Here is a 25,955-nt window from a genome sequence, read left to right on the forward strand (position 1 = left end):
AGCAGGGTTTGGAGAATTTCTCTGTAGAGGGGGCATCTTAAGGTCATGGTCTCAGCAGGTGTCAGATCCTTACCCAGCCAGAAATAGGACCAAGCTGGCTCAGAAATTGCTCCCACACAACATCAGCTTTTCGGTTCCCTAACTTTATGCCCCATCCCACTCTCCTGTGAGCAATGGAGGAGGAATTCTTGAAGAACGAATAAAAAGTGGTTTGGATTTTAAAAGGTGGAGTTGAGTGGGTAGAAAGTCATGGACTTTGAAGTGTGAGAGACATGGGTTCACATCTAAGCTGTGTGACTTCAGGTAAACCACTTAACCTTTCTGAGTCTGTTTCCCAATTTGTAAAACAAGTATAGTGTTAACAGTATCTACTTTGGTGGTCAAAGAAATAATTCAACTATTTATTGGATAGGAAACTAATTTTAAGCTATGCAATGCTGGGCAAGTTTTAGTAAATCAAACACAAGTAAGAATTTTTAAGGAGACGCTACACAAAGGGGGGAATGTTTTCAGTATTGTTTGAAGCACATCTTTCTTTTCTCAGAGTGGGTAGACATTGGCTGAGGGTCTCATACCAGGCTCCATACTAGGCTACAGTTAACTCAGTTCATCCTCATGAAAACTTAACAAGGAAGCCATCAATGTCCCCATTTCACAATTGAGAAATGAGACTTGAATGACTTTCACAAGGTCATGAAGCCACCCAAGCTGTCTTCCCTGGGACAGAAGTGGAGCTGATATCCTGTCATGGCCCCTTGATATCAAGACCCAGTTAAATGTCAGTTTCTTGATTCATGATGCCAGCTTTCCAGGTGAGAAGCCTGAGGCGTATGGGTGAGGAGGTGTGATGCAGTGAGGAGCTGACTCCCCCAAGGTCACTGGGATATTTGGAGGTGGAACTTGCTTTGAATTGTCCAGCTGGGTGCCCCCACCACAACCCAGCCCCGCCACCGCCACACCTGCCAGAGGGGGAGCCTGGGTCTGGCAGGCCCATCTGCTCACCGCTCCACCCACTCTCACCTTCTCTGCCTGCCAGCCTCTTGCTGACCTCGGCAAGCTGGTGGCCGCCTGTTCCTCTCTGGGCGGTTAGCCCTCACCCCTGTGATGAGGCCATGGTCCAGAGCAACTGCCAACATTGCTGTTGTCGGCCTCCCCCACGGGCTTTTCCTCTGACTGCTTCTTGCTGCCGGTGGGGCAGAATTGTAGCTCCTCCAGTCCCAGCAGCCAGCCAGGGTGCCTCTGAGGTGATGGGGGAGAGGCCCCCCACCACCTTCCTTAACTCCTACACACACTCTGAGCCCCTGCCACAGGCCTGTCACTTCTCACGCATTATCTCATTTCATCCTCACATAACCGGGTGCCAAAGCTGCCACCATCTCCCTTTCACAGAGGAGCAAAACGAGACCTGCAAGGGACGTGATGTTCCCAAGGTCACAGAGCAAGGTCTCGGGGCAATCCTAGGCTACTGCCTCAGGGGCCCGGTGTGGCTCCCACAACACCACTCTGTCCTCTATTCCCCAGGCTCTCCTGCCTGAGGACCAGCCAGGGCACTGGGGGTTGGCAGGGGTTGGATGTGGGGACGGGGGAGAGGGGCATGTGATGGAGTTCAAGGATCTTCCTTCTGGGCCCATCTCTGCTCCTTGTGTGAGCTTGAACAGGCCCCTTCCTCTCTCCAGGCCTCAGTGTCCTCAACCATAAAATAAAAGGGTTTGACTAGATGACCCCCACCCCCGGCCACCCACTGAAGGCCCTGCCAGCACTAAGATTTTAAGAGCTCTCTGCTCCATAAATCTGTGTGTCAGGAAGCCTGTGGTTCCATCAGCAGAGGTAGAATCCATCCCCAGTGTATGAAGGTTAGGTTTATTCATTGGAACTGAGATTTAAAATTCACCCATCCCCCTCCTGGGGTCTTCCCAGGTAGTGCTAGTGGTAAAGATCCTGTCTGCCAATGCAAGAGACATAAGAGATGTGGGTTCTATCCCTGGGTTGGGAAGATCCCCTGGAGTAGGGCATGGCACCCCACTCCAGTATTCTTGCCTGGAGAATCTCATGGAGAGAGGAGTCTGGCGGACTATGGTCCATAGGGTTGCAAAGAGCTGGACATGACTGAAGCGACTTAGCCCATGCAACCACATCCCTCCTAACTACAAACCTGGGGTCTTAAAAGAGGAAAATGTGGCTGGAAGAGGCCCAGTGGCTCATGAGGAGATTGTGCTTCTAAGGCCAAGCCAGGATGGAGCCCTCCCGGCCCAAGATTTGAGGTGACCTGCAGAGACACTAAAGATGCTCTCCACACTCCTCCCGGAGTTGTTCACAAAATCCCAGGAACCCCACCCCCTACTGCCCCACCAGGACACATATACATGGGTCGTACATCCAGGGGAGCAGCTGGGGTACAGTGGTGGAGGCTTATTCTTAGAGTGTTGGGGAGAGGAAGAGACTTTGCAGCTGACGCTCTAAAGAAAGGAGGCAGAACCCTGCCGGGGGAGTGGGTTGGTAGGGCCACTGGTTCTGGTTCAGGCTGTGTTGGGGGAGGAGCAGCCAGGCAAGACATGGGGGAGTTCCTTCTCAATTCCAACATCTGGGCTCAGCGAGAGGGGAAAGGGATTGGGGAGAGAAAGGAAGAGGGCCCCGGCTGAAGGCAGGCAACTCCGTGGGTCATGGAGGCTCAGGAAGGGGGAGGAGGCGCAGGGAGGGGGTAGTCAGAGAAAGGAGGGCAACCGTGAGTGGAGAGGAGTCAGAAGAAGGGAGGGGGCTCAGTAGAGGGGAGTGAGATCGGAGAGGAGGAGGGGGTTAGAGAAGGGAGGGGGCGGAGTGAGAGCGCAGGAGGAGCCCGTGATGGGGAGGGACCGTTACCGACAGTTACAGACCCCAGCCTGGCCCAGCCGAGGTCTTCACTGGGGCCTTGTGCCCGCTGACACCCCTGGGTTCCCCTCCCTTCACCTTCTTCTGGATCATGAGAACAGGAGGGCGTCAGCTCTCTTGACTCTGTTTCATCCAGGACAGGGTTCTTAGGGGGCCTGGGCAAGCGAGCCAGGCAGGCCCCGGCTGCCCCTTGTGCCCGGGAGAGAGACCTCGGTGGCCACGTGTGCCCGGGCTCCAGAGCAGTCCCCTAACCCCCAGGGGCTCCTCGCTTATAGCCCAAAGCCGCCCGCCCATCCGTCTGCGTCGCTGCTTCCCCGGCAGTCAGCCTGGCCTCAGCATCCTGCCGCCCCCGCCCTGGCCTCTTGCCCACTGCAGAGGCTGCCGCGCCAGCTGGAGCACCCTGCCGGGGCCTGGGAGGACTGGAGGGGGCCCTGAGCCCAGGGAACCGGACCCTGAGGCCCCAGCAGCTTCCTGAGCTGGGGTGGGGTGGGGTGGGGGGGTTGCTCTTAGCCTGCCTGTTTCTAGCGTCCAGAATGGCCTGTGGCTCTGAGATCTCTCCTAGGACTGAGACTCCTCCCCACCCCCATACCCCCCAAACTCGCTAGGATAGAGACAAGTAAGTTTCGTTGAATTCTTCTGATGTTAAGAATGGTGCATCCTCATCGGGTTAGACTCGGGAGATAGAAAAACCAAGGAGAGGAAGGGCACGTGTGGTCCCACCGCCCAGAGGCAGCCACAGTGAACAAAGGGGTCCTTCCTACCAGGATTTTGTCCGTGTGTTCACAGATACATAGCATTAAATAACTGGGAACACCCTGTTGAGCAAACTCAACATGCTATTTTTCACTCTATAGTGAGAATTCTCTGATATCCTTAAAGATTCTGCAAAAAGCCTACTTTTCAGGCCAGATGGACACTGGGCACAGGTCGCACAGCTTCCCAGGGAGCCAGGGAGAGCTGCGGCGGTGGGGTGGGGACCTGCTCTTCTCCTACCCTCTCGGGTGGGGCACACCTTTGGGGGGCTGCTGGTCATGGGTTTCCCTTGGGGAGGATAACTCTGGGGCCTGTGCCAGGGTCAGCTGGGGACTGGGGCGGTGGGGGTGGGGGGTGCTGCCTCCCTCTGCCAGGGACCACGGTGGGGGAGGTGGAGCAGGAGACAGTCCTACATCCCCTGGGCGGGGTGAGAACCTGGACCCACTCAGACCTTAGAAGAGGGAGCTCAGAACTGGGAATCAGGCGACTGCCAATCTCCTGGGCTCTGATCGCATCTTGACCCCCACCTCCACAATCAGGTCTGTTTCCCTTCCCCGTGAAATGGGCCTGATAACACCAGGTGCACACTGCTAAGTGATTCGGGTGGTGAGTGTGAAGGCACCCAAGGAGGGACAAGGCCCAGTGCACGGCCCAGAGGTGGCGGTCATTCGAGTGTGTGAGACCACACCGTTAGCAGCCACCGAGTGCCTCCTATTTTCCCAGCATCGTATGAACACCGGGGACTTAGCCATGAAGCCAACACCCACCCTCACCTTGAGGAGCTCCCACGCTAGGGGGCAAGGGAGGGGTGAGGTAATTGAGTGATGACCATTGAGGTTCTGCTAGGGACTAAGATGTCCACAGAGATGTGGACAGCCAGAGGAGGTGCTAGGGAGAGAGACTTTGAAGTTGGGCTTTGGAGAGAAACAGAAAAGGTGCCAGACAGAAGAAGTAAAGGTAAGGCACTCCTGATCACAGCGGGGCCACGCCCCCAGGGATGAGAAGTCCCAGTGAACTAAGAGGATAGCCGATGATCTAACCTAGCCATGGCATGCCTGAAGGTAGAGGGCAACCCCAGGGGTGTGGCCAGCCAGCTCAGGTCTTGAAGGACCTTGAAAGCCACTGTTAGTGCTGGGAGTTGGCTTGGAAAGGGATGGGAGTCAGGGAAGGCTTTGGAGCAGGGTCATGAAATGATCAGACCCACACTTAAGGAAGCCCCCTCTGGCTGCCTTGGCGGGGAGGACAATGGAGAGAAGAGACCAAGGATAGGAGGTCGGGGTCAGGGTGGGGCAGAGCTGCAGTGGGGTGGGTGTGGGGGATATGCCCCCAGGAGGTTTGACAGGGGTGGATCTAGGCCAGGCTCACCAGAGGGCAGGGGTCTGGGTAGGGTCAGAGTGGTTGTAGGGGGTTGGGGGGAAGTGGCTGACACAGCCGTCAGCACCGAAGAACCAGGATGGGGAAGTGGGCTTCAGGCTGGGCAGAGGGGCCCAGTCACCTCTTCTCCCAGCGGGCAGCCAGAGCGGGATGGAGTGGAAGCTGGGACTTGCAGCAGGTCTTGCCTCCAGGCAGCCTTGTCCCCCCTCCCTGCCTGGCAGAGTCTCTCGTGCTTCCTTGTCCTTATGACCCATCCGTTATTGACCCCAGAACACCTCTCTTCCCTGCCTCCCAATTTCTCTCTTCCTCTGCTCCTCATACATCAGAAAGTAGGGACGGTCATTCATTCATTCATCAAACATGAGCTCAGCAGCCCCTCTGACCTAAAACACTCAGTTATCATTGTCATCCCCAAGCCCCCATGCTCAGCACTGGAGAAAGGGAGGAGCCGCCCTCCGTCTAGTGGGGAGTCAGGCCCGAGAGCTGGTGAATATTTGGGGATGGAATATGGGTTATGTGGGACCATCCAGAGAGCTGCCCGGGCACTGGTGTTGGGGCCAGGGTGGCCCACCTGGTTGATGTTGGAGCCAGCTTCACAGATGGTCCCCAGAGGAGGAGGACAGGTCTTCCAGGGGGAGAAAAAGGGGAAGGGCATTTCTGGCAGAAGGAATAGCCTGAACAACAGCCCTGGAGGAGGGAAGAGCCCCAGGCACTTGGGGAGGAGGGTGGCCGGAGAGGCTAAGGAACGTGGGGCCAGGCTGGAGAGGGAGACCTCATGAGGAGCCTTAATGCCAGGCTGCGGAGTCTGGCCTTTCTCTGGCAGGCAGCAGAGAAACCAAGGGAGGTTTCCCGCAGGTAAGCACACGGCCAGAGCAGTGTCGGGAAGGTCATCTCTGAAGGGCAGGCAGGCCTGGACAGATGGAGTGGACAGGGGGGCCAGCGGTATGCTTTCAGGACACAGGTCACGTGGCCTGGGACCGCCCCTGCCGCAGCTGGGACACCCAGAACCGCGGCAGCCATGGTCTCCAGGTGCAGAGTACCGGCCTCGGTATTTCCAGAACCGTCCATGAACAGCAGGTTCCCGGGGCCCGCCCATGTAGAACCTGACTGTAGGGCCTGGGGGCGGGGTCTGAGTTTTTTTTAACATTTCATTTTATGCTGGAGTAGAGCCGATTAACCACGTTGAGACAGCGCCAGGTGGTCAGCAAAGGGGCTCCCCGGGGACTACCCATGCTAGCAGCGAGAACCGGGGCCTCTGCTTCGCAGATGCTCTGTCCTTGGCCCGCATGCTCTTCTTCCCGCTTCCTTGACCTCCGTGACCTTCAGTCTCTGCTCCCACGGCTCCTGTGGCATGCCTTGTTCCAAGCCCCCAGGTACCGCCTCTTTCCCGCCCCGCCTTTTATACTCTGTCCTCCTGGCTGCCTCCCTCGGTAACCATCCGGGGCACCCATTTGGCATCCCCCGTGTGCCAGGCACCGTCACAAGGGTTTCACACGTCGTACCTCATTTAGTCCTCGCAACGTCTTACAACAGTCAGGTCACCGCAGAGGCTGTTGAAACACAGAGGGATTGTTAGCGTCACCAGCATCACCCAGCAAAGAGGCTGCGAAGAGGCTGCGCTGTTCTGTGACGTCCCAGATGAGGAGCTCTTTGAGGGCAGCGGCCCTGTGCTGTTCCTCGTCGTAGGTGCCCAGAGCAAGCGCAGGGCCTGGCACGTGGGAGGTGCTCGGTTTTTCTCATCTGTAGACTGGGCAATTCCCCTCCAAGACTGCTCCGCAGCTTGGGCGAGTCCAGGGCCCTGGTGGGGGTTGTAAACTCTGAGGTGTATGGACTGGGGTGGGGCCGGGCGAGGCAGCAGAGGGGGATCTCCTCGCTCCGACTTTGGGGTGGAACCATTTCCCGGATAGGATGCCTTTCTGCCTCCTCTGCTATGCTGAGATTCAGCCTCTCGTAGAATCAGACTCTCTCAGACCTGGCAGGGGGCCGGGGAAGGGGTTGTGGCCAGGGTGGGGTCGAACCCCCTGATGAAGATTCTGGGGCCGAAGGCAGAGCCGGGTGGGGACTCGGAGAGGCCACAGCTGCCAGAGTGACCCCCCACTCTCCCTGTGAACTTACCCGGCTTGTCCTTTCCCAGAGCAAGGAGGGCCCCCCTGCCCCCCTGCCATCCCTGCCTCCCACCCACCATCCCTCGGGAGCCATAGGTTATTGTCAATGATGTTGTTAATTAACTGCTTAATTAACTATTTAGGCTAATCAGATTAATTGACATTAATTGGCTACCATTTGTCAAGGACCCTGGAAAGCGGTGCTGCTCAGAGTTGAAGCGTGTGACTGGGTCTGGGCAGGGGCGTGGGGCGGAGTTGTCAGTGCCCTGCAGAGCTGGGGGAGCAGGCGGCAGGCAGGGGCAGGAAGGAGGGCACAGGACGGCTGCCCAGGTGGTGCCTCTCCTGGCAGCTCAGGGGGGACCGTCCTCGGACACCTGAGTCCTGGGTCTTCATGCTTTGGGAACTGCATTACCACTTCCTTTCCCATAGTTGCATTTAAACAAACAAAAAAAAAGTCTGATGAAGTACCAGAGGCAAGAGTGAGTACTTTCCATCAGAGCGGGGAGAGACCTTAAAATCCTAAATAAGCCGTGATGTAAGTAGGTCACCACCTAACAACTGTGGGGATGACGTACACACATTCGGTTTTTTAAGAAGGGAAAGATGAAGCAGTATAGGGTAGATCAACGATATAAAATATTAAACTGCGATAAAATGATCCGATTTGCATTATTTAGTCAATGACAGCCCCCAAAACCCACAGTACATTTTTATACCTGTTTTAAAACACAACTTACAGTTTTAAATTATAGCACTTGAAACAAAAAAGAAAAAACTACTATGAAATGCATCCTACGTTTTGGAAAAAGAAAAAAAAAGGCAACCCACTCAAAACTGAAAGTGTGAATTTGTCTTCAAAGCCATTCTCTCAAGATTAAATGGCTCCCACATCTAGTCCAATGCTGGGCTGGAAGATGGTAGCCTGCAGCCATGTCTGGACTTCTTCACTGACCCCCTCAACTCCAGAGGGTCCCTTCCCCTCTCTGGTGAATCCCTGGCCTAGCTTCCTGATGTGCTTACGGGGGGCATAGGAGGTGTGGGTTTCGAGTATTCTGGAGACGAATACAAATGTGAGGGGAGAAAGGAGGTCCATTTTGGTGGGAGAGTCAAGCTCCCAGGATGAGAGGTCCTTCAGGGCGTGAGGAAGGCTCCCGGCTTGATGACAGAGGTCTCGAGCATGGTAAGAAGGCTTAGAGAATGAATGTGGGGTCTCTCTCCCCCTTTACTGCCCGATCCTGCAGCCCCTGGGGAAGGAAGGACCAGAAGAGACTGGAGGCGGTTGCCTAGCAACGAGAGGCGCATCTGGATCGATGGGAATGGCAGACGAGGCTCCAGCCCCCAGCCCGACTCTCTCTTTGATCTCACCCGGCCCAGCAGAAACCTGGGGGGGATGCCCAGGGCAGCCTGCCTGATTAAAGCTGAGTCAATAGAGGGAATTTTCCATAATGAGATTGTGTGGGCAGCAGAGGCAGCTGCCCTGTCTCCCTGCTCTACCCTCCCCAGTGGGTGGAAGGGGCTTGTCTGTCTGTCCAGCACACACCCTTCCTACTGATAGCTCCAACAGGGGCATGGGGTACATCACCACCCAGTTTGGACTCTTCCAAGTGTTGGGCTGCCAAGAATTCAGAGCCCAGCCCTGCCCTGGCCCCACTAGTATCCAGGCCCCAGTGCTTAGTCCAGATGGAGAAACTGAAGCCTGAAAAGGGAAAGAGATCTGGTCATGCAGCTTCTAGCCCATCTTCCCTTTCCTTAACCCAGCTCTCAGGTGTGAACCAGGGTGGGTCTGACCTTTGTGGGGAGAAGAAGCGGGTTAGGGAAATAATGAAGCTGATGACAACTTGGGGCACCTCTGGTTTTACTCCAGGCCTTCCCTGGTAGCTCAGCTGGTAAAGAAGCTGCCTGTAGTGCGGGAGACCTGGCTTCGCTCCCTGGGTTGGGAAGATCCCCTGGAAAAGGGAACAGCTACCCACTCCAGTGTTCTGGCCTGGAAAGCCCCCTGGACTGTCTAGTTCATAGGGTTTCAAAGACTCAGACACGACTGAGCGACTCTCACTTTCAGCCCCAGAGGCCAGCTTGGGAGAGTCCTCGGAGAACATGGTGTCCTGACACCTTAGGTGGCTCTCTCTAGGACGCTACCCCAAGGCCATCTGGCTTGAACCCTCCCCAGGACACAGACGTCACAGCTTCCCTGGCAGCCCAGGCCACCAGTGACAGCTCAGCCATGATAAGGTTCTTTTCTCAGTCTCCTCCTCCACCCCAAATCTCCATTTGCGCTCAGGCAGTCACAGGGAATCTGTGGCTTTCTGTTCCCTGTCTGGAAGTCTACAGTTCTCTGAAGGCCACTGAGGGCCGTGAAAAGAAATAGAGCGGGCTGGGTGGGGGCAGGGATTCCTTTGTTCTACTAAAACACAGGGGAGGGGAGCCTAAAACACAGCTTGCTTGTCTGATACCAGTACTGGTCTATTCGGGCTGCTTCCTGGGTTGAACTGGTCTGTATTGTTTTCAGTGACCAGTATTGTGAGTTCTCTCTGTTCCACTGGTCTGCATTGGTCTGTGGGTTCCCTGCATTTTTGTTGTTGTTCAGTCATTAAGTTGTGTCCCACTCTTTGCAACCCCATGGACTGCAGCCCGCCAGGCTTCCCTGTCCTTCACTATCTCCTGGAGTTTGCTCAGATTCATGCCCACTGAGTCAGTGATGCCACCCAACCATCTCACATTCTGTCATCCCCTTCTCCTCCTGCCTTCAATCTTGCCCAGCATCAGGGTCTTTTCAAATGAGTCAGTTCTTCGCATCAGGTGGCCAAAGTATTGGAGTTTCAGCTTCAGCATCAGTCCTTCCAATGAATATTCAGGACTGATTTCCTTTAGGATTGACTGGTTTGATGTCCTTGCAGTCCAAGGGACTCTTAAGAGCCTTCTCCAACACCACAGTTCAAAAGCATCAATTCTTTGGTGCTCAGCCTTCTTTATGGTCCAACTCTCACATCCATACACGACTAGTGAAAAAACCATGGCTTTGACTACATGGATCTTTGTTGGCAAAGTAATATCTCTGCTTTTTAATAGGCTGTCTAGGTTGGTCATAGCTTTTCTTCCAAGGAGCAAGCATCTAACCTGAACTCCTGGTTCCTCTATGGCCTGTCCTGGGTTACAGTGGTCTGCACCGGTCTCATTTAGGCTATATTGCCTTTACTGTGGGTCGCTCTGTAGAGAGCAGACAGCTGAGGCCTCTTTGTCCCTGGGGACCTGCCATCCAGGCCCTCTGCTCTAGGAACTTAAATCAGAGCCAACAGGAGCAAAGACAGGGCCCAGGGCTGGTGGGCAGGAGCCTACGTGCCAGGCAGGGCCTTCCTATCCATTCAGTGACAGAGCTGGACTCCAGGGCTTCCCAAGGACGTGACCATGTGGCCTTTGCAAATATCAACACATGTAAAGTCTGGGCATAATGAGAGTGGTAACCAGGAACCTTTGCCACTGAGGTCCCCAGAGATGGAAGGGGTTAAAAAAAAAAAAAAAAGAAAAAAAAACAAGTAGTGAGCTCCCCATCACAGGCTGGGTTTCAACAAATACTCACAGATGGCTGCTTTGTGCCAAGCTCTGTGCTGGGCAATAGGGGCGCAAAGATGGACACAACCCAGTCCCTGCCCTTAGATAGCCCTCACCAGGTCAGGGGGCGCATGGTCACAACAGAGCAAGGTAAACACTGAGGGTGGGAATCTCAGGGTGAGGCTCTGGGAGCACTGCAGAGGCGCCTCCCCCAGTGGAAGTTTGGGAGGGCTTCATGGAGGAGGTGATGCCTGAGCAGAGTTCTGTAGGATGAACCAGAAGGGGGAGCGCGCTCCAGCCACAGGGAGCAGCTTGGCCAGCATGTTCTTGGGTGGCTCAGAGCCCCACGTGTCTGAGATACAGGGGGGCTGGACAGGGTGCCCAGGACGCAGGTGTCAGCTAAGCTGCCTGGCCCTCTCCTGCGGACAGCGGACATGCCCTTCCTCCCTGGCTTCCCTCGGACACCCCACCTTGGCTCTGGGAACCTGACCAACACGCTGCCTCCATTCCACAGCACAGTCTGAGTCTGCAGGGCAGGAGACAGCTCCAAGCCTGCCTGCTAGGCGAGGCTGCCCCCTCCGCCCCACCCCGCAGACGGCGCTGGGCGGGCAGGAGTGGGACCGTGAGGGCTGCGGCCCAGGTCCAGGCTGCCCGTCCCTCCGACAGCCAGCCCTCCCCCCAAGCCAGCCAGACCCAGCCCGGGGGCTCTAGCCGGCCTTCCCCTGGCTCCAACAGGAGCAGCAGGAAGCTCCGACTGTTGAATAATTGAGAAGGCTTTCAGCTCTCTCCCTCCCCCCTGCAGCGTCTTCTCGAGGGTTGGGTAACAAACAGCAGTGCCAGCGCCTCCCGAGAGAGACTCCAAGGAGGCTGGGAGGAAGCTCGCTCGGCTAACCCTCTCGCTGCCAGCGCCTTCCTCCCCGGCCTGGCCCCGCAGCGTCTTTTTCCCTGTGAAGGCTGGTCCCCACTGGTCCGTGTGGGTGGCAATCTACTAGTCCCCCCAAGCGGACACTGATCTGATGCCTTATCAAACGCATCAACCTCTGATTTGTCCTGTCTGTCTTCCTGGATAACTCATGCCTATAGCGGTTTAGACGAGCTGGTGTTGTTTATGGGTAGTACATCACCAACTCGATGGACACGAGTTTGAGCAAGCTCCAGGAGTTGGTGATGGATGGGGAAGCCTGGCGTGCTGCAGTCCATGGGGTTGCAAAGAGTCAGACATAACTGAGCGGCTGAACGGAACTGATGGGTAGTACAGACACTAAATACTTATACACCGAACTTCCTACGGTCCTGGGCACGGCCTCACTGAGCATATGTTCATTCCCTCACCCCTAACGGCAGGCGGTGCTTAGATTAACCCCATTTTACAAATGAGGGAACTGAGCACAAATGAGGTCAGGTCGCCTTAGGGCCCATAGTAAGTGATCTGAACCCAGGCCGGCTCTTCTGTCACTTGCTGATCCGTCTTGGTTAATGTGGACCGAGCCGATCCTGAGAGTCAGACCTTTCTCCAGGGCAGGAGCCACCAACATCGAAGGCACCAGGCAACCAGAGAGATCTTTCTGAAATGCAGAGCTGACCATGACCTCCCCAACCCAGCAGTCTTCATGGGGTCCCCACGGCCTGCAGGGTATTCCTAGCTCCTCTGGCCCCTCCTGGCCCACTGTGCACAAGCCCAGGGTTCTTCCCTTTTTTTTCCAAACTGTCTCCCCACACGCCCCACACACTGCCCAAGACATCCTTCCTCCCCTTCCATGTCCATCACTCCTACTTATGTTTCATGATTCCTCCTCCAGGAAGACCTCCCAGCTATGCTCCTCCACGAATGCACTCTAGCTCAGTTGATGTCTCTGCCACCTGTCTGTCCCCTGTCCCAGCAGTTCTCTTGCTTCTTCACCATGCCTCTCCCCCTGCATCCCCTCTGGTGAGCCTCAGATTCACAGAGTAGCTGTGACATGAATAAGTGACTTGCCTTTAGGGCTGAGGGGCCATCTCCCGTAACTCCCCAGCCCCACCGCCTGGGGCAGGGAGGGAGCACTGGCCGTGGCCTGATGACCTCTGTCACCTGCCCACGCCTGCTGGAGGTTTGGAGAAGGGTCCCCGCAGGGAAGGGAGGGGTTGGCTGGAGAACCCCCTCCACCAGGCACTCTGGGGACACTCACCAGCATCCGGTGTGCAGCCTGGCTTCAGGGCAGGGACTGGGGTGGGGAAAGGGAGCACCCAGATTCCTCGGACACTCTGGAGATGGATTTTCTTTGCCAGCTTCATCAAATATCTTGACAAAAACCATTGTTGTTACACACTCATTTCTACAAAGACCCAGACTTAGTTTCACAAGCTAAGTGCCTGGTTTCTTGTGTGTTTATCAGTTCCATCACGTTTGTGACAGTTACAAAGGATTTTTTTTTTCCCCCTCCAGCAAACTCAGGAAGCATGTCCCTCCCACTCCCTCGCCTTGCTCCACACTGGGCTTTTTCTCTGGAAGGGCTAACCCTGGGTTTGCAGTCCCCACCTTCATGGGAAGACTGGTCGCCATCACACACCCCGCTCCATCCTGACCCTCTTAATCCCAGGGCCCCGGACCCCACTGTCCCTGTGCCTTCAGCCTGTGCCACACACCCCCTGCCCCTGCTTGGACCACCCCCTTCCTTAGACTCATCCTTCACAGGACCACTTCAAACACCTTTGCCCTTGTGAAGCCTTCCCTGACCATCACAGGCAAAGACAGACCCACCCTGGTCTCTTTTCTGCTCCCTTGGCATGGGACAGGGTGGGGACAGGGGTAATCAGGTCTTCAGAACAAGCTTGTCACTGAAAGAATGAGTGATCCCACCACCCCATGAGGGAGGGCATTTTTTTTTTCTTTTTTTGGCCGCTCCACGCAGCATGTGGAATCTTAGTTCCCTGACCAGGGATCGAACCCATGTTCCCTGCGTTGGAAGAGCAGAGTCTTAAACACTGGATTGCTAGGGAAGTCTCGAGGTAGGGACTATTGTCTCCATTTTATGGATGAGAAAGCTCAGGCTTGGGAACATTTGGTAACATTTCCTGATCACCCAGGGAGAGCTGGTAGAAGCAGAACTCCAGCCCTAATCTTCTGATCCCAAATCGAATGCTGCTTGTTCCGGAGCCAGTGGGAGACAGCAGAAAGACTTCAGTGGCAAGAAGGTGGTTGAATTGTATGTGACCACAGGTTGAGAGTTTATGTGAACCTGTAGGAACCTGTACCTTTGAGGGTGTGAAAACCCTGCATCCTCCCATCATCACTGGGGAGCTGGGTCTCTGGCCGGCAGGGGGACGGGAAAAAGGAGACCCCCGGGGAGTGATACTGCCCGCTGGGGGAGAGAAGTTTCTAAGCTTCAGGAGCAAAAGGGGTCCCTGGGTTGGTGCCTTGTGGGCTGGAGACTGAGACACTGCACATGAGATGGGAGATGTTTGCTGAGGCCAGTGGCGGGGTGGTGGCCGGGGAGACAGTGGCCCAGGTCATCCTTGCCCTGGGCTCCGGCCTCTGCCCTCTTCTCCCCCCACAATCAGCAACCATGCTCACCCTTGGGTCTCAGTCCCCATCCCCCAATCATAGCTCAGCCTTCCGGACATCTGGATGTCCAGGGACTCCTCGTCCCCTCCACGTCCGGAAGAGGACGGTCACCCCTGACAATCACCACTGCTTATGAGACATTCGCGGCATGCCAGGCACTGTGCTAGCATTTCACATGCCTTAGTCCTTTACCACGGCCCTACAGGGAGGACGCTGTTATTAGTTCCAGTTCATCAGCAAGGAGGGGCTTCCCTCGTAGCTCAGATGGTAAAGAATCTGCCTGCAGTGGAGGAGACCCAGGTTCGATCCCTGGGTTGGGAAGATCCCCTGAAGAAGGAAATGGCAACCCACTCCAGTATCCTTGCCTGGAAAATCCCATGAACAGAGGAGCCTGGTGGGCTGCAGTCCATGGGCTCGCAAAGAGTCGGGCACGACTGAGCGACTAACACGTGTGACTTGTCTGATTAGCAAGGAAACCAAGGCACAGAGTTTAAGCTACGTGATCAAGGTCACTCAGCTCATGAGTCCCCAAAGGGCACAGCCCTGTTTCCTGGCCTCAAGCCAGGCTCCCCAGGGCAGGACCCAGTCTGCTCAGACACATATGTGGTCCACTGTTTCCTCTCCCCCGACCTGGGCCGGTCACTCCCACCCTCAGCATCTACCCCTCTGAGCTCCGGGGTGAGTGATGATCTCATTAACTCAGAGACCTCTGTGCCTGTCAGCAGGCTGGACCCTGCAGGACAGATGGGCTATTGCCCCATCAATTAATGTCTACCAGCAGGGCTGGACTTGCAGGTATCAGCCTCCAGACTGTGTTCCATCCTGTCCTCAGCCAGGCCTGCTCAGGGGACCCAGGCAGGGGTCTGAGGGAAGGAGACAGGCCCAGGGACTCAGCTGTGAGGCTTGAAGTCAGGACTCGGGCCCTTTAACCACTTCCTGGCTGGCAGAAGGGAGGATGCTCCCCTTCCCCCCATGACTTAATCCACACATGGATTTGGCTGGCCTGGCATCTGGCCTACCCATGGGACCTGACCCAGTGCTGGGACGGCCCCAGGCTGAGCTCTGGGCGGAGTTGGTGTGACTCTGGCCACTGGCTACAGACGCAGGGAGGAAGCAGGCTGAAGGCTTGGCCTATACATATATTGCTAGTATAACCTAGACTTCCAGAGCAGGACAAGACCTGTGGGGTCTTTGAGTCCAGCCCCTCATTGTCCAGTGGCGAAGCAAAGGTCCAGAGATAGAAACAGACTCATTCAGGGTCTCACAGCCAAACAGGTAGAGAAAAGACTTTCCTTGTGTTGCCCTGTCTCCAAGGAGACGCAGTGTCAGTGTCCCCAAGCATCTTAACAAGTCAGGGTCAGGGTTACGGCTCTAGACCTCACAGCTGCCTGTTTGAACCCTACAAGCCCCTCACCCTTAACACAGCCCAGTTTGTCCTCCATAATCTCCATCACAGCAAATGGCTGCACCTGGCCCCCCAAGCCATCCTCGATACCTTCCTCCACCCCACACCCAGTCTTGCCCGGTCTGTCCGTTTATTTCCTGAGTCCTGGTCAGGCCCCCGCTGCTCTGGTGTCCTTGTCTCTAGCTCCTTCCGCCCGCTTCTGGGAAGCCTGCCCCGACCCACCAGCGGGAGATGCAGACTCTTCTCAAATTCTCTTCTATCACACTACGCAGCAATTACCTATGGTTTCCCAAACCAGCCGGTGAGCTCCCAGGGGGCCAGGATGGGGTCTTGTTTGTCTCCAAATCTCCAGTTTGCTGGTGGGGGAGGGAAGGCAAAATGAGTGTGTGCTGTGTTTGTTGAGTGAACATAACAGCCTATCTCCTATTAAAGCAGCTCCTGTATTGGGAAACTCACTCATCCTGGGATGAGCCACCTAGCTTATATTTATTTTAAAAGATTTATTTGTTTGGCGGCCCTGGGTCTTAGTTGTGGCACATGGGAGCTTCCACCTTCCTTGCTGCTTGCAGGATTTTTTTTTTTTTTAGTTGCCGCATGTGTGGGATCTAGTTCCCAGACCAGGGAATCAAACCCAGGCCCCCTGCATTGGAGTCTTAGTCACTAGACCACCAGGGAAGTCCCCCCACTACTTAGTTTTTGTCAAGTTTTGATTGTTAATGGGGAAAAATAAATCCTATCTTGGGCTTATGTGAAGTCCACTTCCTTGCAGGAGTCCTGGGTTTGTCTTCTAAGACCATCCAGTTTGGCTAGGGGCTTGCTCCTTTAAGTGGGGTTCAAGGTCCAGCAAAGAGGAAACTTGTTAGAAATGCAGATTGTCAGCACCCACCCCAGATCTACTGAGTCAGAAATTCTCGGGGTAGATCCTGGCCGTGGGCTTTCCAGGTGGGTTAAGAATCCACCTGCCAATCAGGAGATACGGGTTTGATCCCTGGGTCAGGAAGATCCCCTGGAGCAGGAAATGGCAACCTACTCCAGTATTCTTGCCTGGGAAAGCCCATGGACAGAGGAGCCTGGCGGGCAACAGTTCATGGGGTCACAAAAGAGTCGGACATGACTTAGCAACTAATCAACAACAAGACCCTGGCCATCTATGGTTTAACAAGCCCGTCACCTGACTCCACCTCAAATCTTATTAAAGATTTGAGAACTGCTGTTCTAGACACTGGCTCCCAATTGCTGTTCCACAGATGGTCTGTATCAGAATCACCTGGAGAACATTGACAATTTCACCCTCAGAGATTTTTATTCAGTAGGTTCAGATAGGAATCATATAAAATACAAGACACTTAGTTTAATTTGAATTTCAGATAAACAATGAATATTTTTTTAGCATGAGGATGCCCCAAATATGAAATTCATGAAATTCAAATTATTTTAACTGTGCATCCTGTATTTTTATTTGCAAAATCAGGCAACCCAACCTACTTCTAACAAGCTTCTCAGCAGATTCAGCCAGGTTTGGCCTAAATCCTCCGACCACTTGTATATTCTTATCACTTCCCCCTTCCAGACATTATATTTTTGTTGATGTAGGCTAAGATAACATGCACTTTTGGCAGCCACATTTATGATATTGACTCAAATTGAGCCTGTGACCACTGAAAACCCCTAAATTCTTCCTAAATATGCTGCTTCTAACATATGTCTGCTGCTGCTGCTGCTGCTGCTAAGTAACTTCAGTCGTGTCCGACTCTGTGCGACCCCATAGATGGCAGCCCACCGGGCTCCCCCGTCCCTGGGATTCTCCAGGCAAGAACACTGGAGTGGGTTGCCATTTCCTTCTCCAATGCATGAAAGTGAAAAGTGAAAGTGAAGTCGCTCAGTCGTGTCCGACTCTTCCTGACCCCATGGACTGCAGCCTACCAGGTTCCTCCGTCCATGGGATTTTCCAGGCAAGAGTACTGGAGTGGGCTGCCATTGCCTTCTCTGAACATATGTCTACCTCACTCCAATTTTAGAAAGTTCGTTTGGGACCCAGCGTCAGGATGTGGCATTTCTCATTATCCGGTTTCACCTTCTCAGACTCCTTCCATCTTTTCCGTCTGTTGAGTCTTTTTAGATTCTGACTCTGAATTTCTGAACCTTCCCAAGTGGTGTTCTCAGTGAATCTGGTCATCAGGTTATCAAAGTTCTCTCCAGTCAATGGTGAACATACTAGATCAGACATGGGTGAGGACGGAGCCCTGTGGTCCTTCCCTAGATATGCCCATCTAATGTGACATGGACCCCTTCATTAGCTCCCTCTGAGCACAGGTTAATCCACCCACCAATTAAAATAGCACGGAATGTTAGTTCCCACCAACACAGTGTCTCTCTCTCCTTATGAAATCTCACAATAATTCCGTAATAGATAATATCAGATAAGGGCTTCCCTGGTGGCTCAGATGGTAAAGAGTCTGCCTGTAATGCGGGAGACCCGGGTTCAATCTCTAGGTCAGGAAGATCCTCTGGAGAAGGGAATGGCAACCCACTCCAGATCTGACGTCTGCAATAACTTCCTGGTCTACTGGTCCAGCGACCCTGGCTAGGAAAGAAGTGGGCTCAGCATACAATGATTCAATCTTAGGGGCCTGGCCTCTCCTCTAGGGGCTCAGAGGTCATTCTTCTGATAACGTGCCTCAGATTCCTGCCTGGCGCCCTCCATTACCAGGTGAAGCTGGCAGAATTCACCATCTGTCCTAGTGGAAACCCAGACAGCATCCATCTTCTGTCTTCCTGCCCCTCTCTTTTCCTTCAGGCGCTTCTGAAAGACTGCCCCCAGCAGCCTAGCCATCTCGGCCAGGCATTCTCCTAGTGCTGGCGATAGGATTTCTCCTCTAGGGGTGTGGAGACCTGAGTACACTCAGAACTCCTCCCACCAGCTTCCCCTGCCCTGCCCTCAAGGAGCTCAGGCCAAGTTCTTGGCTGGGGAGCCTCGCCCACATTGAGGGCAATCATGCAGAGCAGCATCACTGAGAAGCTGCCTCCACGGCTCTCGCGGGGGCCCGAGCACTTTTCCCCCACACCCCCAGTGCATCTTCTGCATTGCCAGGTGCTGGGTAGGCTCAGGGGAGCTGGAATGAAGGGCTGGTCCCCTCCCGTTGAAGGGCTAGAACAGGGGTCAGACACAGACAATAAATTGAGCCTCAGTGTCTAAAGAGGTGAGGACAAAAGCTGTGGGGGCACAAGGAGGGAACGGCTCATCCTTCGTCAGAAGCAGGGAAGGCTTCCCAGAGGAGGTGACATTGGGGCTGGACTCGGAAGGATGTGCTGGAGTTCCCCAGGTAGGGAAGAGAGGCAATGGAATTCTAGCACCGGGAACTGCATGGGCAAAGGCTCAAAGGAGTGGGAGTGTCTGTTTGGGGACAGGTGACCCAGGCTGGGGAGCTGGATGTTGGCTTCAGGATAAAGTATAGCACTGGATAAAGCTGCAAGATCTCATGAGAAGAAATACAAAGGGGTCTTGAAGACTGTATCAAGGATCCTGCTTGTAGTCCTCAGTCCTATCTCCCTTTTTTTTCAAACATTAGATTTTTTATTTTGTATTGGGGTATAGCCGATTAACCATGTTGATGTAGTTTCTGGTGAACACCAAACGGACTAAGCCATACATATACATGAATCCATTCTCTCCCAAATGCCCCTCCCACCCAGGCTGGGACATAACACTGAGCAGAGCCCCAGGTGCTATGCAATAGGGCCATCTCCCTGTTTGTCACCTGTTTATTCCAGGCACTGAGCCCCATGTGTTTCAGGCACTTGGCTGGCACCAGGAATTGGGGCTGAAAAGCCCTCGGCCCACAGGTGGAGTGAGACTTATGAGCCCACAGTGACAGTGAGGGGGGAGAGCTCCCGAGAGGGGAGGAGGGAGGCTTCCAGAAAGTGACGACGCCTGTGAGCAGTGACTTTGAGGTCATACCAGAGTCAAGTGCAGAGCATCCCAGGGAAAGGGAGCGGTGGGGGGGCGTGGGGGGGGGGCGCCAGGGAGACCTGGATGCAAGAGGGATGGAGAATCTGTGTGGACGTGGCAGTTGGAGAGGTTGGTCCAGGAAGCAGGTCCAAGTCGTATCAGGACTGGGAGCCAGGGTGACTGGAAGCCACTGGAGGCTGTTAACCAGGGCAGGACAGGGTCTGATTTGCTCCTGGCCCAGGCTCCCAGGTTGCTGATGATGGAAGATGAACAGAAAGAGGTCAGGGCAGAGGGGTGGGCAGACAGGATGCTGACGCCAGAATGGACCGGAGGCAGAGGCTTGAACTGAGGTGGTAATGAGAGAGGAGGAGATGGGTAAATGTGAGCAATGTCAAGATGGAATATGGGACCAAACTTGATCTTGGTGAGCTGTGGTGGGCCAGGACAATGGGGGTCTCCAAGCTCCATGGAAGTCCCTGGCTCAGGGCATGAGACGAGCAGAGCTCTGGGTGGGGCTTGGTGAGTGGGTGATACTTGTGGGTTACCCTCAGAGAAAGCATGGTAGAGCTAGGGTTGCAGGGCTGGGGTAGGGACAGGCAGGAAGCAGGCAAGGCTTAGAAAAACAGCTTTGTTCTGTAAAGCCCGAAGAGACTTCTTGAAGAATCTGGATGATGCTTCCAGGCACAGGTTGAGAACAGAGGCTCAGAGAGGGGCAGGAGCATCCTCAGGGTCACACAGCAAGGCATGGAGAACCCTGGCCTAGACCCAGACACTTGGGCAGATGAACATGTGAAAGGAGCTTGTGTTCCCATTACCGCTGTCACCTCCTGTCACTGTCCCCTGCAAGGCTTTTTCCTCTCCTGGTCCCCCTCTCTCTTCTCTGCCTTTCAGACGCCACGGCTCTGCACACTTTGAGGCCAGTGAGGAGAGTATGTGTTGTGGGGGGTGGGGGGGTGTATTGCAGGAAGGCCCCATCTGGGATGTCCAGACATGCCTGATTCCTTCTCTTCCCACTTCCCTCCACCCCTTCCCTCCCTCCCATCCCACTCCCTGGGAAGGAGGCCTCCCTGTTGCTTAGCAACCAGCAGAGCCTTGGAGAAAGGAAATGGAAATAGCTCGGGAGGTGCCTCCCCTCTGTTAAGATAAGTCCTTGGTGTGTATGTGCTTGTGCTTGTGTGTGTATGTCTGTGTGTGTGTGTATACATGCATGTGCAGGGTGCATACAGGTGCACGCTCTTCTTTGGACCATGGAGCCACCACTTCTCACCTTCTAAGCCATGCTGATTCCCAAACCACCCTGAACTGGCGAAAGGATGTGGCTGCCTGGAAAGTTAATGTCAGTGCCACTTTTGGTCACATCCTCTCAAGCGATGTTTCCAGAACAAAGGAGGGGACGGTCCTGTGGGCTTCAGCCCAGATAGGCCCCCACCTGGAATGCTGACTTTGGAAAAGTTGGCCAGATCAAAGTAGGAACCGAAAACTGCATCTGTGGTGGGAATAGGGCTGAGCCTGGTCTCTGCAGGGCTGTTCGGGAGCAGACTGGGATGGGGAGCACGTGTGGTCTGTGATTCCAGGGGCCAGAGCCAGAAAAATGGGTACTGGGGAGTGAGAAGCAGGTATTAAACTGAGCCTGAAGGAAAAACAAGAATAAAACCTGGGGAACTGCCAGCAGGTGTGCAGGCAGGGGCCAGCAGTCAGGACCAGGCATTGCTACGGCGGCAGAGAGCTTTGTCCTGGATGGTTACTAGGCCCCTGAAGGCGACAAGCCTCCTTAGAGGCCATCTAGTCCGCCTTGAATCCACCCCACCTTACCGATGGGGACAGCCAGTGTCCGATGCCCCCTCATGCCCTGAGGTGTGACCCACAGGTGCAAACCTGCCGCGGCCCGGCTCTGCAGCCAGAGGGGAAGCGGATTAGAGCCATGAGTGGGCCTTTAAATCTCCAGGATTAACCCGCGCCAAGAGGAGCTTAGCAGGTGGCCGAGAAGTGACCATCCCTTCGGGTGTCTGTGTCTGTCCCGCAGGGCCGAGGCCAGCCGCTCCGGGGGCAGCCACCATGTCCTCTACCGTGAACAACGGGGCGGCCAGCGTGCCGTCCCCGTCCGACGCGGCGAACGGCTTCCCGCAGCCGGGCGCCTCGTCGGGGGCCTGGCCGCGGGCAGAGGAGGAGCTGCGCGCCGCGGAGCCCGGCCTAGTGAAGCGCGCGCACCGCGAGATCCTGGACCATGAGCGCAAGCGGCGCGTGGAGCTCAAATGCATGGAACTGCAGGAGATGATGGAGGAGCAAGGGTGAGCGGGGGAAGGGGGCGGGGCCGGGAGGGACTCAGGGCGGGGCCAGGGCGGGGCCAGCGTTGGGATCCCGGAGCCTGAAAGGTCAGAATCTGAACTATTGCAGGCCCAGTTGAACTTTCATTCATGTATTACTTTATTCTACCAATAAGCTGTCTTGAACTCCTGCTCTATATCAAGCTCTCATATGGGCTTAGAGTCACAGCAGCCAAGGAGACACAGCCCATGCCTTCGGGAAACATCCAGTCTGGTGTAGGAGAGGGGCATGTAAACGTCAATGACAACTCAAGGCCTCAGTTTTCCCGTCTGTAAAATGGGTGGTTTAGCAGCCTGGTCTACAGCCAGGTGTGGCAGCCAGGCAAGAACGCACAGCGGGCCCCTACTACGTGTGAGGGCTGCCAGTGGTTTCAGCAAGGGAATTCCAGCCAGCAGCCACACCCAGAAGCTTAGATTTCACCCTGTCTAGTTCAGAACCAGGGGCACACAAGTGGGCCAGATGCTGTGCTGGGCAATGTTGGTCCCCAGAGCCAAATTGGAGTCACTTCCTCAAAGACCCCTCTCCCAACCCCTATTCCTTAACCATCTCAGAAGGGAAACAGGCATGTTAACACCAATTCCACCATAAAATAGGTTAGAATCAGGATTATAGAAAGGACAGCAGGACAGGAAAGGGTCAAGTGCTTCAGGAGCTCGGAGGGGAGATTCTGAGAGAAGACATTTGAATGGACCTTGAAGGATGAGTAGGAGTTTGTCAGGCTGAGAAGGAGGGATTGTGCATCAGTCAATAAAGATTTAGGGACCTCCCCTGAAAATCCAGTGGAGACAGGACAGCCATCATATGTGGAACTGGAGGCAAAAAAAAAAAAAAGTGGAGAACAGAGCCATTCCCATCTCTACAGCTCCAAGGAAACTTGGAGTTTCCAAGGCTCCTTTCTGCATCTGCCTGAGCAGTTTGAAACTACTGGGCTGGCTGTTGAGGGAGTCAAAGTGAGGAGCTGGGCCTGCCCAACAGGCTGGCACTGTCAGAGAGCTGAAAAATCAGAAAAGCCCAGGACATTAGGGCCTGGAGCCACGTGGGAGCAGACCGCCTGTGTACAGCGGTCCTTCCAAACCACACCTTTGTCTGTTCATCCCCAAGAGGCAGCCAAGACAAGGCTCACTCGTCCCTGTGGAGCCCAGAAGACACTGAGGCTTAGACAGAGATTGCCGCTGCCACCACAGACCCTTAGGAAGAGAGGGCCAAGGCTGCCGGGCAGGGCCGCTTGTAAGAAAAGGGCGCAGGAATGTGGTGTTCACCTCCAGCTGGAGACCAGGTGGGGGTGGGGAGGATCCCTGCAGAGAGGCATGGATGGGTAGAAGGCTGTTGCAGACAGACAGAAAGGAGACTTCCAGTTGGTAATGAAAACAGGCTTGATGAGCTGTGGATGTGACCGAAGAAATGAGATCCCCGGGGGTTAGGGTGGGGAGTGGAGTATCCTTCTGCAGAGAGTCCCAGACCTTAATTAAACCTGCAGATCCTGCTGAATTGAGAGACTCCGGGAGTGGAGGGAGTGTGGGCGGGTGGGCGTTGCTAGGGAACAGGACGCCTGGGACAGTTGAGAGCCAGCCTTCCGTGCTTCGTTCTAGGAAAATACCCCTTTCCCCACACAAGCCCCGCCCCTTCTCCCTCACAGAGCCCTGCCCACTTCCCCTCACAAACCCCGCCTTCTTCCACTCCAAAGCCCCGCCCCCGCCCCTTATAGGGCCCTGCCCCCTTGCTAAGCCCCACCCTCTTCACCGAACTTTCCCCTTAGGAAAGCCCTCCCTCTCGCCCCAAACTTTCAGGAAACGCCTAAGGGCCCTCACTCATGGCGCCCCCTTCCCACAAGTCCCCTATCTCCCCCTGCCCTAGCAGGCTTATTATCCCAGGGGGCAGCCTCAGGTGAAGGGGGATGACACTTGACCGTGTCTTTGGTATCTAATCGCCTGGCATCAAAGGCTCATTCCTCGCTGGGATGCACTCAACAGGTCGTCTCCAGATATTCCATCAGGGACCCTTCCGCCACCCAAGCTCTCACTCCAGGTGGACCTTAGAGTGGTCCACGACTCAGTCGTGTCCAACTCTTTGCGACCCCATGGACTGCAGCCCACCAGGCTCCTCCCTCCATGGGATTCTCCAGGCAAGAGCACTGGAGTGGGTTGCCACTTCCTTCTCCAGGGGATCTGCCCAACTCAGGGATCGAACCTGGGTCTCCCACATTCCAGGCGGACGCTTTAACCTCTGAGCCACCAGGGAAGCCAAGTCTCCCATAAAGCTAGCCCTCCGGTTATCAACCCTCTCCCTCTGCCATCTCTTAGCGGCTGCCCAGTTTGTAGATGCCACAGCCACTCTGGAACCCAAGAATTGGGGCTTCTAGCTCTGGTCCTTGACCTTGGGCAAGCCATAGCTACTGGCCTGTTAAGTAGGGGGTTGTTCTGAGGGGCCTGTGGACTAAGGCAAGTACAGGGCTCCCACACCCCACTCCAGTCCCCAGAAAGTGCGCCACCAACACTAGGGACCTTTGCTCTGCTAAAAATCCAGTCATTAATATCCATTTCTAGAAACACTGGTACATTTGCATTTATTTACCAGATTCGCAGGCATCTGACAAATATTCCTGCTAGTCACGGAAACACACATTCTTTGGCCCCATTAAAAAGCAATCCCTTTCTTAATACTGATGGATGGTGGCTAATTCACTGGTGATGGATGCTGCCTTTGGAGCCATCTTCCTGGGCAGTCTCTAGGGGCAGCCTACAATCACTGTGGAGGCAGGGACAAAGCCCCCAGCTTCTGTGAGGTGATGTTCCAGTCCTGGCCCCAAACATCCCCCTTCCCACATCCTACCCACCATGTCCCTTCCCATGAGGACCACTGAGCTGGGCTTGGAGCTTTGAGCCCTCCCCTCTCACTGCTCTATCTCTTCATCTGTAAAATGGGCCACTACCCACCCCACCCCCACCCCACCCCCCAGAGCCACAGTGAAGATCAACTCAATGACCAAGAAAGTGATTTTCTAGGAAATGCTGGATCTGGGCAAAGGCAGGCAGAAGGAGACATTTTCCACTCTGGGGACCTCTTTTAAAATGTATTGTCCCCTCACCCCACCCCAGTCCCAGAGGGCAACCCAAGAAGTCCCCAGAGCAAAAATGAATTTGATGCATTTTCCCAAATTGTGGAAGTGGCAGTGAGGGAGCCAGGCTGGCTGGGGAAGCAGCTGAGCCAGGAGGCTGGGGCGCTGAGACAGCATCCTGCCTACCCTCTTCCTGCCTGAGCCCTTGACTGTCAGCCAGCCGGGCCTCCTGCATGGCCTTGAGTTGGCAGATGCTGCTGCATCCACGGGGCATGGAAGGTTTGGGAACCAGCCTCCTTCTCCATCTCAGCCTTTGCCTCCTGGGAGAGCAGAGGGGAGAGGTTCAGGTGATTCCTGACCCAGGACCATGCTGACCTGGGAGGAATCTGGGGTAGAAAAAGGCACAAAGCCTGGGACAATTAGACCCTCTGTCCCCATTGCTCTGGGACAAATAATCCCCAATCACTACCATTTCTTGAACACCTACTGTGTGCCAGGCACTGTGCAAAGTGCTTTTATGTATCATCTCCCTTAATCCTGCAACAATCTTGAGAGGCAGGTTACTATCCCGTTGTACAGATGTACAGACTCAGACTAAGAGAAGTATGTGGACTTGTCCAAGGTCACAGATCCAGAAAGTGGGAGCAATGAGATTCAACAACTGTTGCGCCAGAATTCAAAAGCATTTTTGGAGGCCCCATGTGGCAGGCAAGGAGCCAGATGCTGGGGACACAAGGTCAATTCAGACAGACAGTGTCCCTGTCCTCAGGGAATTCCCAGGCCAGTGCAGGGTGCAGAAAAGTCAACAGATGAAGACAGCAACCACCCCTCCAGGAGGAACCAGGAGGCTGAGGTTGCTATGGAAACACAAATGCTAGCACCTAACCTGGTTGGGGAGGCAGGAGGATTTGTCCTGCTATAAACTTCCCATGAGTCACATCTTTGTGTTCAGCCATGGTTATTTCCACAGAGTAAACCTGGAAGTTAATTTATGAATCAAAAGTTGTATTCCTTTTTTTTTTTTTAAGGCTTTTGAA

The 25,955-nt window shown here is 54.7% G+C and overlaps 1 protein-coding gene across 1 annotated transcript in view; it reads left to right on the forward strand.

Moving 5' to 3' along the window:
• The window catches only part of SRRM3 (serine/arginine repetitive matrix 3), a 53,997-nt gene that overhangs the window by 1,204 nt on the left and 26,838 nt on the right, over positions 1-25,955 (forward strand). The window contains exon 2 of the mRNA XM_043456400.1: positions 21,562-21,826. Within this exon, the coding sequence (XP_043312335.1) occupies positions 21,594-21,826 (233 nt within the window). The 5' untranslated portion in view covers positions 21,562-21,593. The remainder of the gene's footprint in view (positions 1-21,561; positions 21,827-25,955) is intronic.

The sequence above is a fragment of the Cervus canadensis genome, chromosome 32, assembly GCF_019320065.1.
Source record: "Cervus canadensis isolate Bull #8, Minnesota chromosome 32, ASM1932006v1, whole genome shotgun sequence".
Lineage (NCBI taxonomy): Eukaryota > Metazoa > Chordata > Mammalia > Artiodactyla > Cervidae > Cervus > Cervus canadensis.